This window comes from Oncorhynchus gorbuscha, linkage group LG13, assembly GCF_021184085.1.
Source record: "Oncorhynchus gorbuscha isolate QuinsamMale2020 ecotype Even-year linkage group LG13, OgorEven_v1.0, whole genome shotgun sequence".
Taxonomy (NCBI): domain Eukaryota; kingdom Metazoa; phylum Chordata; class Actinopteri; order Salmoniformes; family Salmonidae; genus Oncorhynchus; species Oncorhynchus gorbuscha.
The window spans coordinates 19,758,966-19,786,085 of NC_060185.1; the positions used below are offsets into that span (position 1 = coordinate 19,758,966).

The window sequence follows — 27,120 nt, forward strand, 5'->3', positions numbered from 1 at the left end:
GTAGGTACTTATTACACAACCTCGTGAAAGTAATAGAACACCACCCAGACCTACAACATGCCTAATTGAAAACACTGTAAACTTGTCAATATTGGCCATCTTCTCCTCGTTATTAGTTATCTATGGCTCATTATATGTTTATTTATTATATGTCATGAGGAAAGTGATAGCACAAATAATATATTTGTATTATTGTGTTGTAAGAAAATTACATGTTTTAGCTCTGTTTTTAATAGTTTCACTTTCACAGTAGCATATTGTCTGGGTGGTGTTCTGATCCTACAGTATATTGTAGGTCTGGGTGATGTTCTGACCCTACAGTTTATTGTGGGTCTGGGTGGTGTTCTGATACTACAGTATATTGTATGTCTGGGTGGTGTTCTAATCCTACAGTATATTGTAGGTCTGGTTGGTGTTCTGACCCTACAGTATATTGTGGGTCTGGGTGGTGTTCTGATACTACAGTATTGTGTAGGTTTGGGTGGTGTTCTGATCCTACAGTATATTGTAGGTCTGGGTGGTGTTCTGACCCTACAGTATATTGTAGGTCTGGGTGGTGTTCTGATCCTACAGTATATTGTAGGTCTGGGTGGTGTTCTGATCCTACAGTATATTGTGGGTTTGGGTGGTGTTCTGATACTACAGTATATTGCGGGTCTGGGTGGTGTTCTGATCCTACAGTATATTGTAGTTCTGGGTGGTGTTCTGATGCTAATGTATACTGTAACATACTGATCCTGCAGCATATTTGTGTGATGACCCTCCCACTCTGTCTGCCGTATTCTCTCTTTGTTCTTGTTTCCTGATTAGGATACCGGTGGGCGGAGTTGGGAGGGTCGTCAGCTACATGGGAAATACCTGGGCCAGGTGTCTCCCAGGATAAATAGACCTCTTCCACATTCATGGAAGAAACTCTCTCCATGCAGACACCTTTATAGATTTTGTTGTGTTTCTTGGTGGTTTTTGGGTTGTTTGCTTTAGCATCTTTCAACACCCTGCATTATCACATTCATGCAAAACACTCACTTACACTACTGATTACACACACCATTGTATATTATACTTAGTTACTTATTTAATAAATATATATTTTGTTACTCCTTATCTCCACGTTGTCTCCCTTTTGTTACAGGCTTTGAGCCGGTTCGTGACATTTGTGACCCATTTCAGGAAACTAGGTGTATGTCATGGGTCACTACACAGGACAGCCGTTTAGCCACAGAAAAAGCAAGCAACCTTCCGGCTAGCCAGGATTGGCTAAGATACTTAGTGAGCTGGACCTGCCAAGAGATGAGTTTAGATTGGTCTGCTATATAGCATGCTTCTGTCAATTGGAGCTGGTCAAAATGTCTACGTAATCCTGTCAAATGCAGCTTTTTTGTATGTATTGCGAAGTAAATCTGCATAAACTTAATGTCAAGTTAAAGTGTACTGTTAGCTAGCTAACGTTAGCTGGCTGGCTCGCTAGGTAACGTTTTGTGTATGCTCTCCACTTTGAAAATCAGTTGCACTCGAGCATGATAGCTCAGATTTAATCTTCAAACTAAGGGCAACCATGGCATCCGACAAGAGACGCATCCAACCATGATGTATGGATAGTCTAGCTAGCAACATTTTGAGATATTACACATTTCTAAGTTTGACATGAGGTCTGCCAGAGCGCAGAATAACTGATGAATTTACGAACTCTCAACACCCGTTGAATAAGGCCGGTGTCAGTAAACGTCGGCAAAAAAAGCGTAATTAAATTGTTTCCAGCAGCACAGTTACAGTCACCAACGCTCTGGCTTACATGAAAACATCCTAACCAGCTCTGCTAGGGTGAGCAATGTTCAGTCAGCTGTTCTCTCTCTCACTTAGATGTCTGGATGTGGCTAGCAAGTAACTTGGGTGCTTGACTGTTATGACGGAACGCTCAAATCAACACCTAAAGAGATGTGTGAGGCTAAAGCTTAAAAGGGTGTGAACGATGCTGAATGGGTGTAGACAAAGAAGAGCTCTCCAGTAGGTACCAAAACATCCAAAGGCCATTTTCTCAAAAGTGAGTCTACAAGATGATCAACTTCAAAGCAAAACTACTTTCCCATTGACGCAACTGTAGTGTATGATATACCATTTTGTAGCTCTGAGTCTCTACTTTTATCCAATGTCAAAAACACAATTTCAAATGTTGCTACATAAGACGGTTGGTCATATTTTAGCATATTGTCTAGGTGGTGTTCTGACCCTACAGTATATTGTAGCATATTGTCTGGGTGGTGTTCTGACCCTACAGTATATTGTAGCATATTGTGTAGGTGGTGTTCTGACCCTACAGTATATTGTAGCATATTGTGTAGGTGGTGTTCTGACCCTACAGTATATTGTAGCATATTGTCTAGGTGGTGTTCTGACCCTACAGTATATTGTAGCATATTGTCTGGGTGGTGTTCTGACCCTACAGTATATTGTAGCATATTGTCTAGGTGGTGTTCTGACCCTACAGTATATTGTAACATATTGTCTAGGTGGTGTTCTGACCCTACAGTATATTGTAGCATATTGTCTGGGTGGTGTTCTGACCCTACAGTATATTGTAACATATTGTCTAGGTGGTGTTCTGACCCTACAGTATATTGTAGCATATTGTCTGGGTGGTGTTCTGACCCTACAGTATATTGTAGCATATTGTCTAGGTGGTGTTCTGACCCTACAGTATATTGTAGCATATTGTCTAGGTGGTGTTCTGACCCTACAGTATATTGTAGCATATTGTCTAGGTGGTGTTCTGACCCTACAGTATATTGTAGCATATTGTCTAGGTGGTGTTCTGACCCTACAGTATATTGTAGCATATTGTCTAGCATATTGTCTAGGTGGTGTTCTGACCCTACAGTATATTGTAACATACTGTTCCGGTTGGAGCGAGCGGTCGCATCTGCACGTCGCTCCAACGGGTAGTATAACTTTTTCATTATATTTCATTATATCACAACGGTTTGATTTGTCTTATCTTAGCAATTTCTTCTCAGCTAGCTACATAGCCGTCTTTGTATCAAAGATAATTGCGTAATTATCGTATTTCGCCGTCCTAACGTAGTCTTCACTAGCCAGCTAGCTAACGTCCACTGATTAGCTGCACTGGAGAAACTGTTACACTCAACTGAACGACTTGATTAGTTTAGTGTTAGCTAGCTACATAGCTGTCTTTGCTGTCTTCGTATCATCGTATCATCGTATCCAAGATAATTGTGTTGTTTAGGTTTAGAGTGTGTAGTCTTAGAGTGATTATCTTAATTTACCGAGGTTAGCTAGCCAGCTATTTGTCGTCCTTAACGTAGGTGACTGCTAGCTAGCCAACAGCTAGCCAACGCTAGCCAACGTCTTCTGTATAGAACTCAACTACCCGGTCGCATTCACAGGTTGTATCACATTTTCACTTCATTTTCATTACAGTACAACGGTTTGATTTGTTTGATCGTAGCTAGCTACTTAGCTAGCTACATAGCCGTCTTTGTATCAAAGATAATTGTGTAGTCTAGAGCGATTTTCTAGGTTCGCTAGCCATCTATTGTCGTTCTTTTAACGCAACGTAACGTAAACAACACTGCTAGCTAGCCTGCTAGCCCCCGAATAGCAACACTGCAGAAACTATTACACTCAACGGAATGACTTGATTAGTGTAGTGTCAACAACGCAGCCACTGCCAGCTAGCCTACTTCAGCAGTACTGTATCATTTTAATCATTTTAGTCAATAAGATTCTTGCTACGTAGCTTAACTTTCTGAACATTCGAGACGTGTAGTCCACTTGTCATTCCAATCTCCTTTGCATTAGCGTAGCCTCTTCTGTAGCCTGTCAACTATGTGTCGGTTTATCCCTGTTCTCTCCTCTCTGCACAGACCATACAAACGCTCCTCACCGCGTGGCCGCGGCCACCCTACTCTGGTGGTCCCAGCGCGCACGACCCACGTGGAGTTCCAGGTCTCCGGTAGCCTCTGGAACTGCCAATCTGCGGTCAACAAGGCAGAGTTCATCTCAGCCCATGCCTCCCTCCAGTCCCTCGACTTCTTGGCCCTGACGGAAACATGGATCACCACAGACAACACTGCTACTCCTACTGCTCTCTCTTCGTCCGCCCACGTGTTCTCGCACACCCCGAGAGCGTCTGGTCAGCGGGGTGGTGGCACCGGGATCCTCATCTCTCCCAAGTGGTCATTCTCTCTTTCTCCCCTTACCCATCTGTCTATCGCCTCCTTTGAATTCCATGCTGTCACAGTTACTAGCCCTTTCAAGCTTAACATCCTTATCATTTATCGCCCTCCAGGTTCCTCGGAGAGTTCATCAATGAGCTTGATGCCTTGATAAGCTCCTTTCCTGAGGACGGCTCACCTCTCACAGTTCTGGGCGACTTTAACCTCCCCACGTCTACCTTTGACTCTTTCCTCTCTGCCTCCTTCTTTCCACTCCTCTCCTCTTTTGACCTCACCCTCTCACCTTCCCCCTACTCACAAGGCAGGCAATACGCTCGACCTCATCTTTACTAGATGCTGTTCTTCCACTAACCTCATTGCAACTCCCCTCCAAGTCTCCGACCACTGCCTTGTATCCTTTTCCCTCTCGCTCTCATCCAACACCTCCCACACTGCCCCTACTCGGATGGTATCGCGCCGTCCCAACCTTCGCTCTCTCTCCCCCGCTACTCTCTCCTCTTCCATCCTATCATCTCTTCCCTCCGCTCAAACCTTCTCCCACCTATCTCCTGATTCTGCCTCCTCAACCCTCCTCTCCTCCCTCTCTGCATCCCTTGACTCTCTATGTCCCCTATCCTCCAGGCCGGCTCGGTCCTCCCCTCCCGCTCCGTGGCTCGATGACTCATTGCGAGCTCACAGAACAGGGCTCCGGGCAGCCGAGCGGAAATGGAGGAAAACTCGCCTCCCTGCGGACCTGGCATCCTTTCACTCCCTCCTCTCTACATTTTCCTCCTCTGTCTCTGCTGCTAAAGCCACTTTCTACCACGCTAAATTCCAAGCTGCTGCCTCTAACCCTAGGAAGCTCTTTGCCACCTTCTCCTCCCTCCTGAATCCTCCGCCCCCTCCCCCCTCCTCCCTCTCTGCAGATGACTTCGTCAACCATTTTGAAAAGAAGGTCGACGACATCCGATCCTCGTTTGCTAAGTCAAACGACACTGCTGGTTCTGCTCACACTGCCCTACCCTGTGCTCTGACCTCTTTCTCCCTCTCTCTCCAGATGAAATCTCGCGTCTTGTGACGGCCGGCCGCCCAACAACCTGCCCGCTTGACCCTATCCCCTCCTCTCTTCTCCAGACCATTTCCGGAGACCTTCTCCCTTACCTCACCTCGCTCATCAACTCATCCCTGACCGTTGGCTACGTCCCTTCCGTCTTCAAGAGAGCGAGAGTTGCACCCCTTCTGAAAAAACCTACACTCGATCCCTCCGATGTCAACAATTACAGACCAGTATCCCTTCTTTCTTTTCTCTCCAAAACTCTTGAACGTGCTGTCCTTGGCCAGCTCTCCCGCTATCTCTCTCTGAATGACCTTCTTGATCCAAATCAGTCAGGTTTCAAGACTAGTCATTCAACTGAGACTGCTCTCCTCTGTATCACGGAGGCGCTCCGCACTGCTAAAGCTAACTCTCTCTCCTCTGCTCTCATCCTTCTAGATCTATCGGCTGCCTTCGATACTGTGAACCATCAGATCCTCCTCTCCACCCTCTCCGAGTTGGGCATCTCCGGCGCGGCCCACGCTTGGATTGCGTCCTACCTGACAGGTCGCTCCTACCAGGTGGCGTGGCGAGAATCTGTCTCCTCACCACGCGCTCTCACCACTGGTGTCCCCCAGGGCTCTGTTCTTGGCCCTCTCCTATTCTCGCTATACACCAAGTCACTTGGCTCTGTCATAACCTCACATGGTCTCTCTTATCATTGCTATGCAGACGACACACAATTAATCTTCTCCTTTCCCCCTTCTGATGACCAGGTGGCGAATCGCATCTCTGCATGTCTGGCAGACATATCAGTGTGGATGACGGATCACCACCTCAAGCTGAACCTCGGCAAGACGGAGCTGCTCTTCCTCCCGGGGAAGGACTGCCCGTTCCATGATCTCGCCATCACGGTTGACAACTCCATTGTGTCCTCCTCCCAGAGCGCCAAGAACCTTGGCGTGATCCTGGACAACACCCTGTCGTTCTCAACTAACATCAAGGCGGTGGCCCGTTCCTGTAGGTTCATGCTCTACAACATCCGCAGAGTACGACCCTGCCTCACACAGGAAGCGGCGCAGGTCCTAATCCAGGCACTTGTCATCTCCCGTCTGGATTACTGCAACTCGCTGTTGGCTGGGCTCCCTGCCTGTGCCATTAAACCCCTTCAACTCATCCAGAACGCCGCAGCCCGTCTGGTGTTCAACCTTCCCAAGTTCTCTCACGTCACCCCGCTCCTCCGTTCTCTCCACTGGCTTCCAGTTGAAGCTCGCATCCGCTACAAGACCATGGTGCTTGCCTACGGAGCTGTGAGGGAACGGCACCTCAGTACCTCCAGGCTCTGATCACCTACACCCAAACAAGGGCACTGCGTTCATCCACCTCTGGCCTGCTCGCCTCCCTACCACTGAGGAAGTACAGCTCCCGCTCAGCCCAGTCAAAACTGTTCGCTGCCCTGGCCCCCAATGGTGGAACAAACTCCCTCACGACGCCAGGACAGCGGAGTCAATCACCACCTTCCGGAGACACCTGAAACCCCACCTCTTTAAGGAATACCTAGGATAGGTTAAGTAATCCCTCTCACCCCACCCCCCCTAAGTTTTAGATGCACTATTGTTAAGTGACTGTCCCACTGGATGTCATAAGGTGAATGCACCAATTTGTAAGTCGCTCTGGATAAGAGCGTCTGCTAAATGACTTAAATGTAATGTAAATGTCTAGGTGGTGTTCTGACCCTACAGTATATTGTAGCATATTGTCTAGGTGGTGTTCTGACCCTACAGTATATTGTAGCATATTGTCTAGGTGGTGTTCTGACCCTACAGTATATTGTAGCATATTGTCTAGGTGGTGTTCTGACCCTACAGTATATTGTAGCATATTGTCTGGGTCGAGTTCTAATCATTCAGTATATTGTAGCCTAGGCAAGCATGACTCTAATGGATTTCAATGTAATTTTATAGTGGCATTGAGCTTTACAGTGGTATTGAGCTTTATAGTGGTATTGAGCTTTATAGTGGTATTGCTTTTTCATTATACCTATGATAAAAATGTCAATAAAAGTAGTGTCATCTATCAGAATATTATTTTCCTATTACTTTGATGAATAGTATTGTATGTCTCTTGTTTATGATGCTTTACCGGTCTATACTGTACACCTTTAGTAATACTCCTGTGTACTGGAACATTCCATTTTGGGAAAGACATGGAAGGTTCTGTTTAGTGTGTGTCTTTAGTTTTAGTCAGAAATCTGAATTCATTGGAAATACAGTAGGTTTGACAATATGCTAAACTATTGGTTTCATGGTATTAACTGAATTAATCCTACAATTTTGAATCAAAATAATACGTTTGCGCCTGCTGCCTCCTGTTGAGTTATAACAGCTGCATCCGAAAGATAAACACATAACAATCAAATGAATTAACAACTTACAGCAACAGTAAGAGACTCATTGTTATTGGTATTAAAGGATATTTTTGATAAATAATGTGGGAAAAAATGACATTTTGGGATTAGTGAATCCTCGGTACGTAGGGCTAACAATAGAGTAATAGCCTTTTTAACGAGATACAACCAATACGCAGAACAACAACACTCATGTCCCCTAGAGAACACAGCCTGCTCACTACCCTTCAACTAAACTGCATCCAAACAGCTGAATGAACAGCACAAAAGTTGCCTTCAAATGATGCCACTCAATGTGGTCTGGCCTGTAGTGCAGCTAAGAACCTGTGTTAGCAGCAGCAGTGGCCGACTCAGGCGTCACATCCACTCCAGAGCTCAGGCCTTTCTGTTTGTATTTGATCTTCAAGTGTAGCGAGGAGAGCCTCAGTGAGAGAGAGGCCCCGGAGGACATCTTAGGGAACATCCCAGTCACCCCATGTCCTTCTGATATCAGAAAAAAAGGAGGGAGCGCTAGCAGGTTGAACATTTTTTATTCATATTTTTTTAAATATTATTTTGCATTTTCGCTTTACGAAACAAATGTTTGCAGATGTCCTATGAATAAACAACCGAACCCTCTCTCCTCAGAGAAGGGATCCACCAACCAATCCCTTCTCTGGAAAATAGATTCTTCTTGTCCAATGGCGGCCTCTCCCGATTCACAAGCTGTCGCCCATTTTCTGTATGTTACATTCTTTTAAGTGCATTAATAGACAATGTAACCGTTTGAAATAATGTGCAATGACTGGAACTACGGTCAATTCAAAAAGACATTTACATTGCTGCTATGACCCACAATAACTGTGTCTGTGTTGGGGGTCATCACATGAGCTAGCGTCAGAATCTGAAATGAGCCAATCATGACACAGGGAGTCTGTCAAACCACAGCCATCGTAAACAGCTTATCACCTTTACCAACATCATCATCAGGGTTAACAACTCTTTAGTCATACCTGTTTTCCTCCAGTAAGACAAAAAGGTTCATAGATAAAATGGTTTGAAATAAAGTTTAGTGATTGTGCTTTTAAAACCAAAGTAAAACAAATAACAAACATTGACAATGACCCAAAAATATAACAGTGCATTAGAAAAAGAAAAAGAACAATCCCAAAGTGGCACTTTCTTGGGGCGGCTAAATAATATAGCGATTTACAACATGGATGGAAAACGATAAAATTATTATATTTACTGGCATAATGAAATTATAATTCGCAAAATAAAACAAGGAAGACAAATTTGAAGTACGACAATGGATGCTATACAAAAGGACATTATGTGTACAGGTATATTTACAAGACAGTCCACCCCTCTGCTTGTAACTCATTTTATTACAGTAACACCTTGCTGAATGGGCAAGGCTTCCCACAGATCGTACAGAGGCAAGCCAAGTCGATCGGGTCAATACCTAGAGTCCACTATTACTCCCTATTGCCTTTGAATAAAATATACACTACATGATCACAAGTACGTGGACACCTGTTCGTTGAACATCTAATTCCAAAATCATGGTTATTAATATGGAGTTTTATGCTATAACAGCCTCCACTATTCTGGGAAGGCTTTCTGCTACATGATGGAACATTGCTGCGGGGACTTGCTTCCATTCAGCCACAAGAGCATTAGTGAGGTCGGGCACTGATGTTCTGCGATTAGGCCTGGCTCGCAGTCGGCATTCCAATTCATCCCAAAGGTGTTTGATGGGGTTGAGGTCAGGGCTCTGTGCAGGCCTGTCAAGTTCTTCCACACCGATCTTGTCAAACCATTTCTGTATGGACCTCATTTTGTTCATGGGGGCATTGTCATGCTGAAACAGTAAAGGGCCTTCCCTAAACTGTTGCCACAAAGATGGAAGCACAGAATTGTCTAGATTGTAACTGTATGCTGTAGCGTTAATGTTTCCCTTGACTGGAACTAAGGGTCCTGAACAATGAAAACAGCCCCAGACTATTATTCCTCCTCCACCAGATTTAACAGTTGGCACAATGCATTTGGGCAAGTAGTGGTCTCCTGGCATCCGATGCCAGATGGTGACGCTTGATTCATCACTCAAGAGAGTGCGTTTCCACTGCTCCAGAGTCCAATGGCGGCAAGCTTTAAACCACTCCAGCCGATGCTTCGCATTGCGCATGGTGATCTTAGGCTTGTGTGCGGCTGCTCGGCCATGGAAACCCATTTAATGACGATCAGTTCTTGTTCTGACGTTGCTTCCAGGGGCAGTTTGGAACTCGGTAGTGAATGTTGCAACCGAGTACAGATGATTTTTACCCTCTACACGCGGTTCTATGAGCTTTTGTTGCCTACCACTTCACGGCTGAGCCGTTGTTGCTCCCTAGACGTTTCCACTTAAAAATAACAGCACTTACAGTTGACCGGGGCGGCTCTAGCAGGGCAGAAATTTGACAAACTGACTTGTTGGAAAGGTGGCATCCTAAGACGGAGCCACGTTAAAAGTCACTGAGCTCTTTGGTGAGATTGAATGGCTGTGTGCTTGATTTTATACACTTGTCAGCAACAGGTGTGGTTGAAATAGCGGAAACCACTAAGTTGAAGGGGTGTCCACATACTGCTGTATCTACAGTACCAGTCAAACGTTTGGACACACCTACTCATTCAACAGTTTTTCTTTATGTTTACTATTTTATACATTGTAGAATAATAGTGAGGACATCAAAACTATGAAATAAAACATATGGAATCATGTAGTAACCAACCTTTGCCTCGATGACAGCTTTGCACACTCTTGGCATTCTCTGAACCAGCTTCACCTGGAATGCTTTTCCAACAGTCTTGAAGGAGTTCCCCCATATGTTGAGCACTTGTTGGCTGCTTTTCCTTCACTCTGTGGTCCAACTCATCCCAAACCATCTCAATTGGGTTGAGGTCAGGTGATTGTGGAGGCCAGGTCATCTGATGCAGCACACCATCACTCTCCTTCTTGGTCAAATAGCCCTTTCACAACCTGGATGTGTGTTGGGTAATTGGCCTGTTGAAAAACAAATGATAGTCCCACCAACAGCAAACCAGATGGGACAGTGTATCACTGCAGAATGCTTTGGTAGCCATGCTGGTTAAGTCCGCCTTGAATTCTAAATATATCACAGACAGTGTCACCAGCAAGCACCCCTGCAACATCACATCTTCTCCTGCATGCTTCATGGTGGGAACCACACATGAAGAGATCATCCGTTCACCTACTCTGCGTTTCACAAAGACACTGGGGTAGGGACCAAAAATGTCTAATTTGGACTCATGTCTATTGCTTGTGTTTCTTAGTTCAAGCATGTCTCTTATTCTTATTGGAGTCCTTTAGTAGTAATTCGACCATGAAGGCCTGATTCACACAGACTCCTCTGAACGTTGATGTTGACATGTGTCTGTTACTTGAACTCACTGAAGCATTTATTTGAGCTGCAATCTGAGGTGCAGTTAACTCTAATGAACTTATCTTCTGCATCAGAGGTAACTCTGGGTCTACCTTTCCTGTGGCGGTCCTCATGAGAGCCAGTTTAATCATACCGCATAATGGTTTTTGCAACTGCACTTTTCCGGATTGACTGACTTTCATGTCTTAAGGTAATGATGGACTGTCATTTCTCTTTGCTTATTTGAGTTGTTCTTGCCATAATATGGACTTGGTATTTTACCAAATAGGGCTGTCTACTTTATACCCACCCCTACCTTGTCACAACACAACTGATTGGCTCAAATGCATTAAGAAGGAATAAAATCCACAAATGGACTTTTAACAAGACACAGCTGTTAATTGAAATGCATTACAGGTCATGATAGCTGGTTGAGAGAATGTGAAAAGAGTGTGCAAAGCTGTCATCAAGGCAAAGTGTGGCTACTTTGAAGAACCTAAAATCTAACACTTTTGTGGTTACTACATGATTCCAGTGTTATTTCATAGTTTTGATGTCCTCACTATTATTCTACAATGCAGAAAATAGTAAAAATAAAGAAAAACTCTGAAATGAGAAGGTGTGTCCAAACCTTTGACTGGTTCTGTATATTAGTGTATCTGCTAATGAGTATTTTGCTTTGGATTCAAGTATCATTCTTTTATCCTCTGGCATTTTTTTTCTTCTGTAAAATGGACATAGAAAATTATCAATTAGAAAAACAATTGGTCTGTTTTCCAGGTGTTTAGAAACACAATTGATGTACAGTATTTGTCAGCAAAGATGATGGTGAGATACTGAGATATTTAAAATGGACAGAGGAACGATCATAGCATTCCTCTTCTCGGAAACTTCATTCTGGACACAACTTCCTGTTCATCCCTTCTAGTAGTTCAGGTCTCCACCATCTAAGGAGAAGGACAACACAACAGACATTTCAACAAGCATCAAGATATACACAGCATTTCAACAAGCATCACAATATATACACAGCATTTCAACAAGCATCACAATATATACACAGCATTTCAACAAGCATCAATATATACACAGCATTTCAACAAGCATCACAATATATACACAGCATTTCAACAAGCATCACAATATATACACAGCATTTCAACAAGCATCAAAAATATATACACAGCATTTCAACAAGCATCACAATATATACACAGCATTTCAACAAGCATCACAATATATACACAGCATTTCAACAAGCATCACAATATATACACAGCATTTCAACAAGCATCACAATATATACACAGCATTTCAACAAGCATCAAGATATATACACAGCATTTCAACAAGCATCACAATATATACACAGCATTTCAACAAGCATCACAATATATACACAGCATTTCAACAAGCATCACAATATATACACAGCATTTCAACAAGCATCAAAAATATATACACAGCATTTCAACAAGCATCACAATATATACACAGCATTTCAACAAGCATCACAATATATACACAGCATTTCAACAAGCATCAAAAATATATACACAGCATTTCAACGAGCATCAAAAATATATACACAGCATTTCAATGAGCATCACAATATATACACAGCATTTCAATGAGCATCACAATATATACACAGCATTTCAATGAGCATCACAATATATACACAGCATTTCAACAAGCATCACAATATATACACAGCATTTCAACAAGCATCACAATATATACACAGCATTTCAATGAGCATCACAATATATACACAGCATTTCAACAAGCATCACAATATATACACAGCATTTCAATGAGCATCACAATATATACACAGCATTTCAATGAGCATCACAATATATACACAGCATTTCAATGAGCATCACAATATATACACAGCATTTCAATGAGCATCACAATATATACACAGCATTTCAACAAGCATCACAATATATACACAGCATTTCAACAAGCATCACAATATATACACAGCATTTCAACAAGCATCACAATATATACACAGCATTTCAACAAGCATCAAGATATATACACAGCATTTCAACAAGCATCACAATATATACACAGCATTTCAACAAGCATCACAATATATACACAGCATTTCAACAAGCATCACAATATATACACAGCATTTCAACAAGCATCAAAAATATATACACAGCATTTCAACAAGCATCACAATATATACACAGCATTTCAACAAGCATCACAATATATACACAGCATTTCAACAAGCATCAAAAATATATACACAGCATTTCAACGAGCATCAAAATATATACACAGCATTTCAATGAGCATCACAATATATACACAGCATTTCAATGAGCATCACAATATATACACAGCATTTCAATGAGCATCACAATATATACACAGCATTTCAACAAGCATCACAATATATACACAGCATTTCAACAAGCATCACAATATATACACAGCATTTCAATGAGCATCACAATATATACACAGCATTTCAACAAGCATCACAATATATACACAGCATTTCAATGAGCATCACAATATATACACAGCATTTCAATGAGCATCACAATATATACACAGCATTTCAATGAGCATCACAATATATACACAGCATTTCAATGAGCATCACAATATGTACACAGCATTTCAACAAGCATCACAATATATACACAGCATTTCAACAAGCATCACAATATATACACAGCTTTTCTATGAGCATCACAATATATACACAGCATTTCAACAAGCATCACAATATATACACAGCATTTCAACAAGCATCAAAAATATATACACAGCATTTCAACAAGCATCACAATATATACACAGCATTTCAACAAGCATCACAATATATACACAGCATTTCAAGAAGCATCAAAAATATATACACAGCATTTCAATGAGCATCACAATATATACACAGCTTTTCTATGAGCATCACAATATATACACAGCATTTCAACAAGCATCACAATATATACACAGCATTTCAACAAGCATCAAAAATATATAAACAGCATTTCAACGAGCATCACAATATATAAACAGCATTTCAACAAGCATCACAATATATACACAGCATTTCAATAAGCATCAAAAATATATACACAGCATTTCAACAAGCATCAAAAATATATACACAGCATTTCAACAAGCATCAAAATATATACACAGCATTTCAATAAGCATCAAAAATATATACACAGCATTTCAACAAGCATCAAAAATATATACACAGCATTTCAACAAGCATCAAAATGTATACACAGCATTTCAACAAGCATCAAAATATATAGACGGCATTTAATCTCATCGGCCAATATTGAACACTATGAGTTGGCCAGTCGGCAAGCACTTTACCTCTAAGTCATCGTCTCCTGGCTGGAATGCCCCCATGTCGTTGGGGTTCCTGCGGGCTCCCGGCCCCCCCTCTCCTCTCCGCCGGCCCCCTGAACCCCGGGAGGACATAGAGCTGGAGGAGCTGGGGTCCCTGTCTCTGGGACTGTGGACCGTGGGGAAGGAGGGGCGGCTGTAGGGCAGGATGTCCTCTGGTCCTGGGACAAAAGAGGAGAGAGAAGACACTGAGAACTTATGTCCTTCAACACAATACATACAGCTATTCCCAATCTAAAGTTGCCCTGTCAGAGCGGCATGTCTACAGAGCAGAAAGAACAATATACTGTTAGGTTAAATGTCATTAGTTCCATGTCCCTAGGTGTTCTCTGTACCTGGGTGTTGGCGTGCCTTGGTGCTGCCCCCCTCCTGTTTGTTCCCTTTCCCTGCACGGGGGATCTTCTGTCTGTCCTGGGTCTCCCGGCGCTCAGAGGAGCTGGTACGGGGGTCCGATCCCTCCCGTGGCCGGTACCCTCCTCCTGAGTCCCCTCTCCTGTCCCTGCCCTCGCCTGCCTTGGGAGACATCATCCCCCGGGCCTCCAGGGCTGTCTTGGAGGGATGTGTGGGGGACTTGAGCCCCGCTGGAGGGGGGATGGGAGGAGGAGGCAGATCTGGAAGATAAACAAAGGAAGAGGGGGACATTAGTTACTCAGTTGAAAACTTGTGGATGGAAGATAATGAGTCAATGTGCTCTGGATTAGAGCGAGTCTAGCCATTAGAGCCTACCCATTAGAGCCTAGCCATTAGAACCTAGCCCTTAGAGCCTAGCCATTAGAGCCTAGCCATTAGAGCCTACCCATTAGAGCCTAGCCATTAGAACCTAGCCCTTAGAACCTATCCACTAGAGCCCAGCCATTCAAGCCTAGCCATTAGAGCCTAGCCATTAGAGCCTACCCATTAGAGCCTAGCCATTAGAGCCTAGACATTAGAACCTAGACATTAGAGCCTAGCCATTAGAGCCTAGCCATTAGAGCCTATCCATTAGAGCCTAGCCATTAGAGCCTACCCATTAGAGCCTAGCCATTAGAGCCTAGACATTAGAACCTAGACATTAGAGCCTAGCCATTAGAGCCTAGCCATTAGAGCCTAGCCATTAGAGCCTAGACATTAGAGTCTACCCATTAGAGCCTAGCCATTAGAGCCATTAGAGCCTACTGTGTATACACATACTGACCAAGCTGAAGCAATCTGGACTGTACTGTGTACACACAGCCTGGGACGACAGATGGGAGACAGTGGGGAGATAAGGGGTAATGGCAGGCAGACATGGAACATGGAGGGGAGGGAGGAGTGAAGGGAAAGAGGTGAGAGAGGGGAGGAAGTGAGAGAGGGGACAAGGTGAGAGAGGGGACGAGGTGAGAGAAGTGACAAAGTGAGAGAGGGGGGGGTGAGAGAGGGGAAGAGGTAAGAGAGGGGAATAAGTGAGAGAGGGGAGACGGGAAAGAGGTAAGAAAAAGGGAAACAAGGAGAGAGAGATGGAGAGAGAGAGAGATGGAGGAGAAAGAGATGGAAGAAAGAGAGAGATGGAGGAAAGGGAGAGAGATAGAGGAGAGAGATAGAGGAGAGAGAGATGGAGTAGAGAGAGAGATGGAAGAGAGAGAGGAGGAGAGAGAGATGGAGAGGAGAGAGATGTAGGAGAAAGCGAGATGGAGGAGAGAGAGATGGAGGAGAAAGACATGGAGAGAGACATGGTGGAGAGAAAGATGGAGGAGAGAGACATGGAGAGAGACATGGAGGAGAAAGAGAGATGGAGGAGAGAGACATGGAGAGAGACATGGAGGAGAGAGAGTGATGAAGGAGAGAGAGTGATGGAGAAGAGAGAGATGGAGGAGAGAGACATGGAGAAGAGAGAGATGAAGAGAGATGGAGGAGAGAGACATGGAGGAGAGAGAGTGATGGAGAAGAGAGAGATGGAGGAGAGAGACATGGAGGAGAGAGAGTGATGAAGGAGAGAGAGTGATGGAGAAGAGAGAGATGGAGGAGAGAGACATGGAGAAGAGAGAGATGGAGAGAGATGGAGGAGAGGGTTAGCAGAGGTGAGCGTGACGGTCAGCAGCTGGTTCTCTGTCCCGCTCCATTTCCCCTGTCGATGAATCAATGCTGTCTGTCCTTGAGTCATTATTCATATGAGCCTGACTGGTGGGCTGCCTAAGCGCTCACACCTCTACAGACACACACACACAAACAAAACACGCTGCCTGAGAAAAGCCTTGTCTGCTCCGCTTGCGATCGATATCTTTTCATCTTTTAATCAGAGGCCCATTTGAGGGATGGCTCAGCTCTGTGGGCCGGCACGGTCCATAATCCACACAGGATTACAAAATTAATAAACATAGCAACCAGCCATTGCCACCGCTCACACCCAGCATCCCAACGCCGCTCACACCCAGCATCCCAACACCACTCACACCCAGCATCCCAACACCGCTCACACCCAGCATCCCAACACTGCTCACACCCAGCATCCCAACGCCCCTCACACTCAGCATCCCTGAATCACACACTGTAGGAACGTTTTACACACTCGGGGGCTAAAGGGGTTGCCGGTGTGTTTTGTCTGTGTCTCTTTGACCAAATCAGGAAGGTCTAATACACTTTCCTGAATATCCCCCCTCCCCTACACATACACACAACACACACACCCCTCCTGAATACACAGTGGGTCAGTCAATATCATAGGGTGGAAAAGCTTCTTTCATTTCTCCCCTGCCTCCTACCTCCGTCAGGATCTGATCAATGCCACTGTCTGTGAGATATAGCCCACTACAGGAGGAGGAGGAGAGGAGAGGACAGCCAGGCAGATTTATGGACACATGGAGGTGAGGAAAGAGGCCAGGTTTCAATGGCAGGGCCCGTATCCACAAAGCATCTCCGAAAAGGTCCTAGGAATTCTGTTAAAACCTGTGATGAGAGTTAAAAACCTCCCAGCTCAGAGTTGGTTTTAGGAGGATGTTAAGACAGCGCTCAGACAAATCCTGAGCCAGGAGTAAAATCAATTCAGAAACGTTTCTCAGCTATTCACCACAGATTGAGGTAACGCAAAGGAAGGATAGTGATGACGGATAGTCATTGACCAACTCGTAAATGATTGGGAATAACCAATCACGCTGTGAACTCTATAACACGTGCGAGACTAACACAGTGAATGTGAATGTACATCAAATGTTGCAATGGTAAAAAGTTTGATATCATTTTTGCCTGACATGATCACTTTGCCTAATTCTTGATTAATATTTTGCATGCGTAACCTTTTTTTTTTTTTACCAATTCTGATATTTGTAATTATGTGATTGGGATAATGTAATGAATCATACAGTATAAAGGTTGTTAAGTGTAATTCTGATATTTGTAATAATGTGATAGGGATAATGTAATGAATCATACAGTATAAAGGTTGTTAAGTGGAATTCTGATATTTGTAATAATGTGATAGGGATAATGTAATGAATCATACAGTATAAAGGTTGTTAAGTGGAATTCTGATATTTGTAATAATGTGATTGGGATAATGTAATGAATCATACAGTATAAAGGTTGTTAAGTGTAATTCTGATATTTGTAATAATGTGATAGGGATAATGTAATGAATCATACAGTATAAAGGTTGTTAAGTGGAATTCTGATATTTGTAATAATGTGATAGGGATAATGTAATGAATCATACAGTATAAAGGTTGTTAAGTGTAATTCTGATATTTGTAATAATGTGATTGGGATAATGTAATGAATCATACAGTATAAAGGTTGTTAAGTGTAATTCTGATATTTGTAATAATGTGATAGGGATAATGTAATGAATCATACAGTATAAAGGTTGTTAAGTGGAATTCTGATATTTGTAATAATGTGATAGGGATAATGTAATGAATCATACAGTATAAAGGTTGTTAAGTGTAATTCTGATATTTGTAATAATGTGATAGGGATAATGTAATGAATCATACAGTATAAAGGTTGTTAAGTGGAATTCTGATATTTGTAATAATGTGATAGGGATAATGTAATGAATCATACAGTATAAAGGTTGTTAAGTGTAATTCTGATATTTGTAATAATGTGATTGGGATAATGTAATGAATCATACAGTATAAAGGTTGTTAGGTGGAATTCTGAACCACATGGGGAAATAACCTCAAACCTGGTCATCTCACCAGCCTCTGAGCAAATAGGACTGAAATGAGCATCAAGGAGGGGGAAGGGGGGTGGAGAGAGGAGAGGGTGTTTTGGTCCACTTATACCCTTGTCTTTTAATTGCCCTGTTAACCGTTGCTATTTCTGGGTATTTATGGCTGTCCTGTCCTCTCCTGTCCTGTCCTCTCCTGTCCTGTCCTGTCCTCTCCTGTCCTCTCCTGTCCTGTCCTCTCCTGTCCTGTCCTCTCCTGTCCTGTCCTCTCCTGTCCTGTCCTGTCCTGTCCTCTCCTGTCCTCTCCTGTCCTGTCCTCTCCTGTCCTGTCCTCTCCTGTCCTCTCCTGTCCTCTCCTGTCCTCTCCTGTCCTCTCCTGTCCTGTCCTCTCCTGTCCTGTCCTCTCCTGTCCTGGGTGGATTTCTGCTCTCACTGGCCTCCAAAGGACCGGACAGCAGAGGGTCAATTATCATACTACTATGGACAAAAATACATGACTAAATAAACAAACAGGTTGTGAAATTGCCATGTGGGGGGTACACTGCAGTCTATATCAACATGTCGGGGGGTACACTGCAGTCTATATCAACATGAATTTCTAAGCAAACAGCTGGAGGCAGGGCTTTCTCCTATAGAGCTCAATTTTTATGGAACGGTCTGCCTACCCATGTCAGAGACGCAAACTCGGTCTCAACCTTTAAGTCTTTACTGAAGACTCATCTCTTCAGTGGGTCATATGATTGAGTGTAGTCTGGCCCAGGAGTGGGAAGGTGAACGGAAAGGCTCTGGAGCAACGAACCGCCCTTGCTGTCTCTGCCTGGCCGGTTCCCCTCTTTTCACTGGGATTCTTTGCCCCTAACCCTGTTACGGGGGCTGAGTCACTGGCTTGCTGGGGCTCTCTCGTGCCGTCCCTGGGGGGGGGTGCGTCACCTGGGTGGGTTGATTCACTGTTGTGGTCGGCCTGTCTGGGTTCCCCCCCCCCTTGGGATGTACCGTGTCGGAGATCTTTGTGGGCTATACTCGGCCTTGTCTCAGGATGGTAAGTTGGTGGTTGAAGATTTCCCTCTAGTGGTGTGGGGGCTGTGCTTTGGCAAAGTGGGTGGGGTTATATCCTTCCTGTTTGGCCCTGTCCGGGGTGTCCTCGGATGGGGCCACAGTGTCTCCTGACCCCTCCTGTCTCAGCCTCCAGTATTTATGCTGCAGTAGTTTATGTGTCGGGGGGCTAGGGTCAGTTTGTTTATCTGGAGTACTTCTCCTGTCCTATTCAGGTGTCCTGTGTGAATCTAAGTGTGCGTTCTCTAATTCTCTCCTTCTCTCTTTCTTTCTCTCTCTCGGAGGACCTGAGCCCTAGGACCATGCCCCAGGACTACCTGACATGATGACTCCTTGCTGTCCCCAGTCCACCTGGCCATGCTGCTGCTCCAGTTTCAACTGGCCTGGGCCCTAGGACCATGTCCCAGGACTACCTGACATGAGGACTCCTTGCTGTCCCCAGTCCACCTGGCCATGCTCCTGCTCCAGTTTCAACTGTTCTGCCTTACTATTATTCAACCATGCTGGTCATTTATGAACATATGAACATCTTGGCCACGTTCTGTTATAATCTCCACCCGGCACAGCCAGAAGAGGACTGGCCACCCCACATATGCTCTCTCTAATTCTCTCTTTCTTTCTCTCTCTCGGAGGACCTGAGCCCTAGGAGCGTGCCCCAGGACTACCTGACATGATGGCTCCTTGCTGTCCCCAGTCCACCTGACTGTGCTGCTGCTCCAGTTTCAACTGTTCTGCCTTATTATTATTTGACCATGCTGGTCATTTATGAACATTTGAACATCTTGGTCATGTTCTGTTATAATCTCTACCCGGCACAGCCAGAAGAGGACTGGCCACCCCACTTAGCCCGGTTCCTCTCTAGGTTTCTTCCTAGGTTTTGGCCTTTCTAGGGAGTTTTTTCTAGCCACCGTGCTTTTACACCTGCATTGTTTGCTGTTTGGGGTTTTAGGCTGGGTTTCTGTACAGCACTTTGAGATATCAGCTGATGTACGAAGGGCTATATAAATAAATTTGATTTGATTTGATTTGATTTTATGTCGGGGGGTACACTGCAGTCTATATCAACATGTCTATATCAACATGTGGGGGTACACTGCAGTCTATATCAACATGTGGGGGTACACTGCAGTCTATATCAACATGTGGGGGTACACTGCAGTCTATATCAACATGTGCAGGGGTACACTGCAGTCTATATCAACATGTGGGGGGGTATCACTGCAGTCTATATCAACATGTGGGGGGTACACTGCAGTCTATATCAACATGTGGGGGTAAACTGCAGTCTATATCAACATGTGGGGGGTACACTGCAGTCTATATCAACATGTGGGGGTACACTGCAGTCTATATCAACATGTGGGGGGGGTACACTGCAGTCTATATCAACATGTCGGGGGTACACTGCAGTCTATATCAACATGTGGGGGTAAACTGCAGTCTATATCAACATGTGGGGGTACACTGCAGTCTATATCAACATGTGGGGGGTACACTGCAGTCTATATCAACATGTGGGGTACACTGCAGTCTATATCAACATGTGGGGGTACACTGCAGTCTATATCAACATGTGGGGGTACACTGCAGTCTATATCAACATGTGGGGGGTATATCAACTGCAGTCTATATCAACATGTGGGGGTACACTGCAGTCTATATCAACATGTGGGGGTACACTGCAGTCTATATCAACATGTCAGGGGGTACACTGCAGTCTATATCAACATGTGGGGGTACACTGCAGTCTATATCAACATGTGGGGGTACACTGCAGTCTCTATCAACATGTGGGGGTACACTGGGGGTACACTGCAGTCTATATCAACATGTGGGGGGGGTAAACTGCAGTCTATATCAACATGTGGGGGTACACTGCAGTCTATATCAACATGTGGGGGTACACTGCAGTCTATATCAACATGTGGGGGTACACTGCAGTCTATATCAACATGTGGGGGTACACTGCAGTCTCTATCAACATGTCATGGGGGTACACTGCAGTCTATATCAACATGTGGGGGTACACTGCAGTCTATATCAACATGTGGGGGGTACACTGCAGTCTATATCAACATGTGGGGGGGGTATCACTGCAGTCTCTATCAACATGTGGGGGTACACTGCAGTCTATATCAACATGTGGGGGTACACTGCAGTCTCTATCAACATGTCGGGGGTACACTGCAGTCTATATCAACATGTGGGGGGGGGTACACTGCAGTCTATATCAACATGTGGGGGTACACTGCAGTCTATATCAACATGTGGGGGGTACACTGCAGTCTATATCAACATGTGGGGGTACACTGCAGTCTATATCAACATGTGGGGGGTACACTGCAGTCTCTATCAACATGTCATGGGGGTACACTGCAGTCTATATCAACATGTGGGGGGTACACTGCAGTCTATATCAACATGTGGGGGTACACTGCAGTCTATATCAACATGTGGGGGTACACTGCAGTCTATATCAACATGTGGGGGTACACTGCAGTCTATATCAACATGTGGGGGTACACTGCAGTCTATATCAACATGTGGGGTCTATATCAACATGTGGGGGAGTACACTGCAGTCTGCAGTCTCTATCAACATGTGGGGGGTACACTGCTGTCTATATCAACATGTGGGGGTACAGTCTATATCAACATGTGGGGGGGTCTATATCAACATGTGGGGGGTACACTGCAGTCTATATCAACATGTGGGGGGTACACTGCAGTCTATATCAACATGTGGGGGGTACACTGCAGTCTATATCAACATGTGGGGGGGTCTATATCAACACTGCAGTCTATATCAACATGTGGGGGTACACTGCAGTCTATATCAACATGTGGGGGGTACACTGCAGTCTATATCAACATGTGGGGGTACACTGCAGTCTATATCAACATGTGGGGGTACACTGCAGTCTATATCAACATGTGGGGGTACACTGCAGTCTATATATCAACATGTGCAGTCTATATCAACATGTGGGGGGTACACTGCAGTCTCTATCAACATGTGGGGGGTACACTGCAGTCTATATCAACATGTGGGGGTACACTGCAGTCTATATCAACATGTGGGGGTACACTGCAGTCTATATCAACATGTGGGGGGTACACTGCAGTCTATATCAACATGTGGGGGGTACACTGCAGTCTATATCAACATGTGGGGGGTACACTGCAGTCTACATCAACATGTGGGGGGTACACTGCAGTATATATCAATATGTGGGGGGAACACTACAGCCCTCACACCTAGCCCCTCCCACTTGGACCTTCACATACAGTATTTCATCTTCCTCTGTTCTTTCCTGGTAAGAGGACTAGCCCTAGCTCTTAGACCCAAACTTATATACCCTAGATCTAAGACCCTATCTCCTAGACCCTAGCCCATAGTCCCTAACTCCTAGATCCTAGCCCTTAGATCATAACTTCTATACCCTAGCCCTTAGACCCTATCTCCGAGACCCTAGCCCGTAGACTCTAACTCCTAGATCCTACCCCTTAGACCCTCTCATCACCTCTCACATCATCTGTCATTTATCTCCTCCCCTATCACCTCTCTCCTCCCCTATCACCTCTCTCCTCCCCTATCACCACTCTCCTCCCCATCACCTCTCTCTTCCCCTATCACCACTCTCCACCCCCATCACCTCTCTCCTCCCCATCACCTCTCTCATCCCCTATCACCTCTCTCCTCCCCTATCACCACTCTCCACCCCATCACCTCTCTCCACCCCATCACCTCTCTCCTCCCCCATCACCTCTCTCCTCCCCCATCATCTCTCACCTCCCCTATCACCTCTCTCATCACCCATCACTTCTCTCCTCCCCATCACCTCTCTCCTTCCCTATCACCTCTCCCCTCCCCCATCACCTCTCTCCTCCCCCATCACCTCTCTCCTCTCCATCACCTCTCTCATCACCTCTCTCCTCCCCCATCACCTCTCTCCTCCCCATCACCTCTTTCCTCCCCCATCACCTCTCTCCTCCCCCATCACCTCTCTCCTCTCCATCACCTCTCTCCTCACCTATCGCCTCTCTCCTCCCCCATCACCTCTCTCATCACCGCTCTCCTCCCCCATCACCTCTCTCCTCCCCATCACCTCTCTCCTCCCCATCACCTCTTTCCTCCCCCATCACCTCTCTCCTCCCCATCACCTCTCTCCTCCCCCATCATCTCTCTCCTCCCCTATTACCTCTCTCCTCACCCATCACTTCTCTCCTCCCCTATTACCTCTCTCCTTACCTATTACCTCTCGCCTCCCCTATTACCTCTCTCCTCCCCCATCACCTCTCTCCTCCCCCATCACCTCTCTCCCCCCATCACTTCTCTCCTCCCATATCACCTCTCTCTTCCCCCATCACCTCTCTCCTCCCCCATCACCTCTTTCCTCCCCAATCACCTCTCTCCTCCCCCATCACCTCTCTCCTCTCCATCACCTCTCTCCTCCCCTATCGCCTCTCTCCTCCCCCATCACCTCTCTCATCACCTCTCTCCTCCCCATCACCTCTCTCCTCCCCATCACCTCTTTCCTCCCCCATCACCTCTCTCCTCCCCCATCACCTCTCTCCTCTCCATCACCTCTCTCCTCTCCATCCTCTCTCCTCCCCTATCGCCTCTCTCCTCCCCCATCACCTCTCTCATCACCTCTCTCCTCCCCATCACCTCTCTCCTCCCCATCACCTCTCTCCTCCTCCATCATCTCTCTCCTCCCCCATCACCTCTCTCCTCCTCCATCATCTCTCTCCTCCCCAACACCTCTCTCCTCCTCCATCATCTCTCTCCTCCCCTATTACCTCTCTCCTCACCTATCACCTCTCTCCTCCCCTATCGCCTCCCTCCTCCCCCATCACCTCTCTCATCACCTCTCTCCTCCCCCATCACCTCTCTCCTCCCCATCACCTCTTTCCTCCCCCATCACCTCTCTCCTCCCCCATCACCTCTCTCCTCTCCATCACCTCTCTCCTCCCCTATCGCCTCTCTCCTCCCCCATCACATCTCTCATCACCTCTCTCCTCCCCATCACCTCTCTCCTCCCCATCACCTCTCTCCTCCCCATCACCTCTCTCCTCCCCCATCATCTCTCTCCTCCCCTATTACCTCTCTCCTCCCCTATTATTTCTCTCCTCCCCATCACCTCTCTCCTCTCCATCACCTCTCTCCTCTCCATCACCTCTCTCCTCCCCCATCACCTCTCTCCTCACCCATCACCTCTCTCCTCCCCCGTCACTTCTCTCCTCCCCTATCACCTCTCTTCTCCTCCCCATCACCTCTCTCCTCTCCATCACCTCTCTCCTCCCCTATCACCTCTCTCCTCCCCATCACCTCTCTCATCACCGCTCTCCTCCCCCATCACCTCTCTCCTCCCCATCACCTCTCTCCTCCCCATCACCTCTCTCCTCCCCTATCACCTCTCTCCTCTCCATCACCTCTCTCCTCTCCATCACCTCTCTCCTCCCCTATCACCTCTCTCCTCCCCCATCACCTCTCTCCTCCCCTCTCTCCTCCCCTAATCACCTCTCTCCTACCCTATCACTTCTCTCCTCCCACATCACTTCTCTCCTCCCACATCACCTCTCTCCTCTCCATCACCTCTCTCCTCCCCTATCACCTCTCTCCTCCCCCATCACCTCTCTCCTCTCCATCACCTCTCTCCTCCCCTATCACCTTTCTCCTCCCCATCACCTCTCTCCTCCCCTATCATCTCTCCGTCACTCACCCCGCTCCCTCGCTACAGGACACAGCAATAACTTCCAAATGAAAATGAATCCAATCCGTGACCAGACCAGACTGATAGACAGACAGCCAGGGCTGGAGAACTGTCTGTCTCCTCTCCTCCTTACTCCTCTCAGACACACATAGGGAACAAAGAGGGGGAGTGAGGGAGGAGGGAGGAGATGGAGGGAGCTGGAGGAGAGCAGAGTGAGGGGTGGAGAGATTACTTCAAAGGGATGGGTTGGGGTGGAAGGCTGGATGGAGGGAAGAAGGGAAGGAGGGATGGAGGGAAGGAGGGGTGGAGAGATTACTTCAAAGGGATGGGTTGGGGTGGAAGGCAGGATGGAGGGAAGGAGGGAAGGAGGGATGGAGGGGAGGAGAGGAGGAGGGGAGGAGAGGAGGAGGGATGGAGGGATTACTTCAAAGTGATGGTTTGGGGTGGAAGGCAGGAGGGAGGGGAGGAGGGAAGGCAGGAAGGAGGGATGGAGGGATGGAGGGGAGGAGGGAAGGCAGGAAGGAGGGAAGGAGGGATGGAGAGATTACTTCAAAGGGATGGGTTGGGGTGGAAGGCATGAGGGAGGGGAGAAGGGAAGCCAGGAAGGAGGGAAGGAGGGATGGAGGGGAGGAGGAGGAGGGATGGAGGGATGGAGGGATTACTTCAAAGGGATGGGTTGGGGTGGAAGGCAGGAGGGAGGGGAGGAGGGATGGAGAGATTACTTCAAAGGGATGGGTTGGGGTGGAAGGCAGGATGGAGGGGAGGAGGGAAGGCAGGAAAGAGGGAAGGAGGGATGGAGGGGAGGAGAGGAGAGGAGGAGGGATGGAGGGATTACTTCAAAGGGATGGGTTGGGGTGGAAGGCAGGAGGGAGGGGAGGAGGGAAGGCAGGAAAGAGGGAAGGAGGGATGGAGGGGTGGAGGGAAGGAGGAATGGAGGGATGGAGGGATGGAGGGGTGGAGGGGTGGAGAGATTACTTCAAAGGGATGGGTTGGAAGGCAGGATGGAGGGGAGGAGGGAAGGCAGGAAGGAGGGAAGGAGGGATGGAGGGGAGGAGGCATGGAGGGATGGAGTGAAGGAGGGAAGGAGGGATGGAGGGGAGGAGGGATGGAGGGATGGAGGGGAGGAGGGAAGGAGGGACGGAGGGATGGAGGGATGTAGGGATGGAGGGATGGAGGGGTGGGGTGGTGGAGAGATTACTTCAAAGGGATGGGTTGGGGTGGAAGGCAGGATGGAGGGGAGGAGGGAAGGCAGGAAGGAGGGAAGGAGGGATGGAGGGGAGGAGGGATGGAGGGATGGAGGGATGGAGGGGAGGAGGGATGGAGGGATGAGAGATTACTTCAAAGGGATGGGTTGGGGTGGAAGGCAGGATGGAGGGGAGGAGGGAAGGCAGGATGGAGGGAAGGAGGGAGGGAGGGGTGGAGGGATGGAGGGATGGAGGGATGGAGGGGAGGAGAGATTACTTCAAAGGGATGGGTTGGGGTGGAAGGCAGGATGGAGGGGAGGAGGGAAGGCAGGAAGGAGGGAAGGAGGGATGGAGGGGAGGAGGGATGGAGGGATGGAGTGAAGGAGGGAAGGAGGGATGGAGGGGAGGAGGGATGGAGGGATGGAGGGGAGGAGGGAAGGAGGGATGGAGGGATGGAGGGATGAGAGATTACTTCAAAGGGATGGGTTGGGGTGGAAGCCAGGATGGAGGGGAGGAGGGAAGGCAGGAAGGAGGGAAGGAGGGATGGAGGGGAGGAGGGATGGAGGGATGGAGTGAAGGAGGGATGGAGGGATGGAAGGATGGAGGGGTGGAGGGATGGAGGGATGGAGGGG

The 27,120-nt window shown here is 46.5% G+C and overlaps 1 protein-coding gene across 3 annotated transcripts in view; it reads right to left on the reverse strand.

The window, feature by feature from the left end:
- Positions 1-11,540: 11,540 nt before the first annotated feature.
- The window catches only part of robo1 (roundabout, axon guidance receptor, homolog 1 (Drosophila)), a 440,136-nt gene continuing 424,556 nt past the window's right edge, over positions 11,541-27,120 (reverse strand). For all 3 annotated transcript variants that reach the window (XM_046293778.1, XM_046293780.1, XM_046293781.1), the window contains 3 exons: positions 14,748-15,023; positions 14,380-14,573; positions 11,541-11,960 (listed from right to left, as the gene is read on the reverse strand). In XM_046293778.1, coding sequence (XP_046149734.1) covers positions 11,946-11,960; positions 14,380-14,573; positions 14,748-15,023 — 485 coding nt within the window. In that variant the 3' untranslated portion in view covers positions 11,541-11,945. The remainder of the gene's footprint in view (positions 11,961-14,379; positions 14,574-14,747; positions 15,024-27,120) is intronic.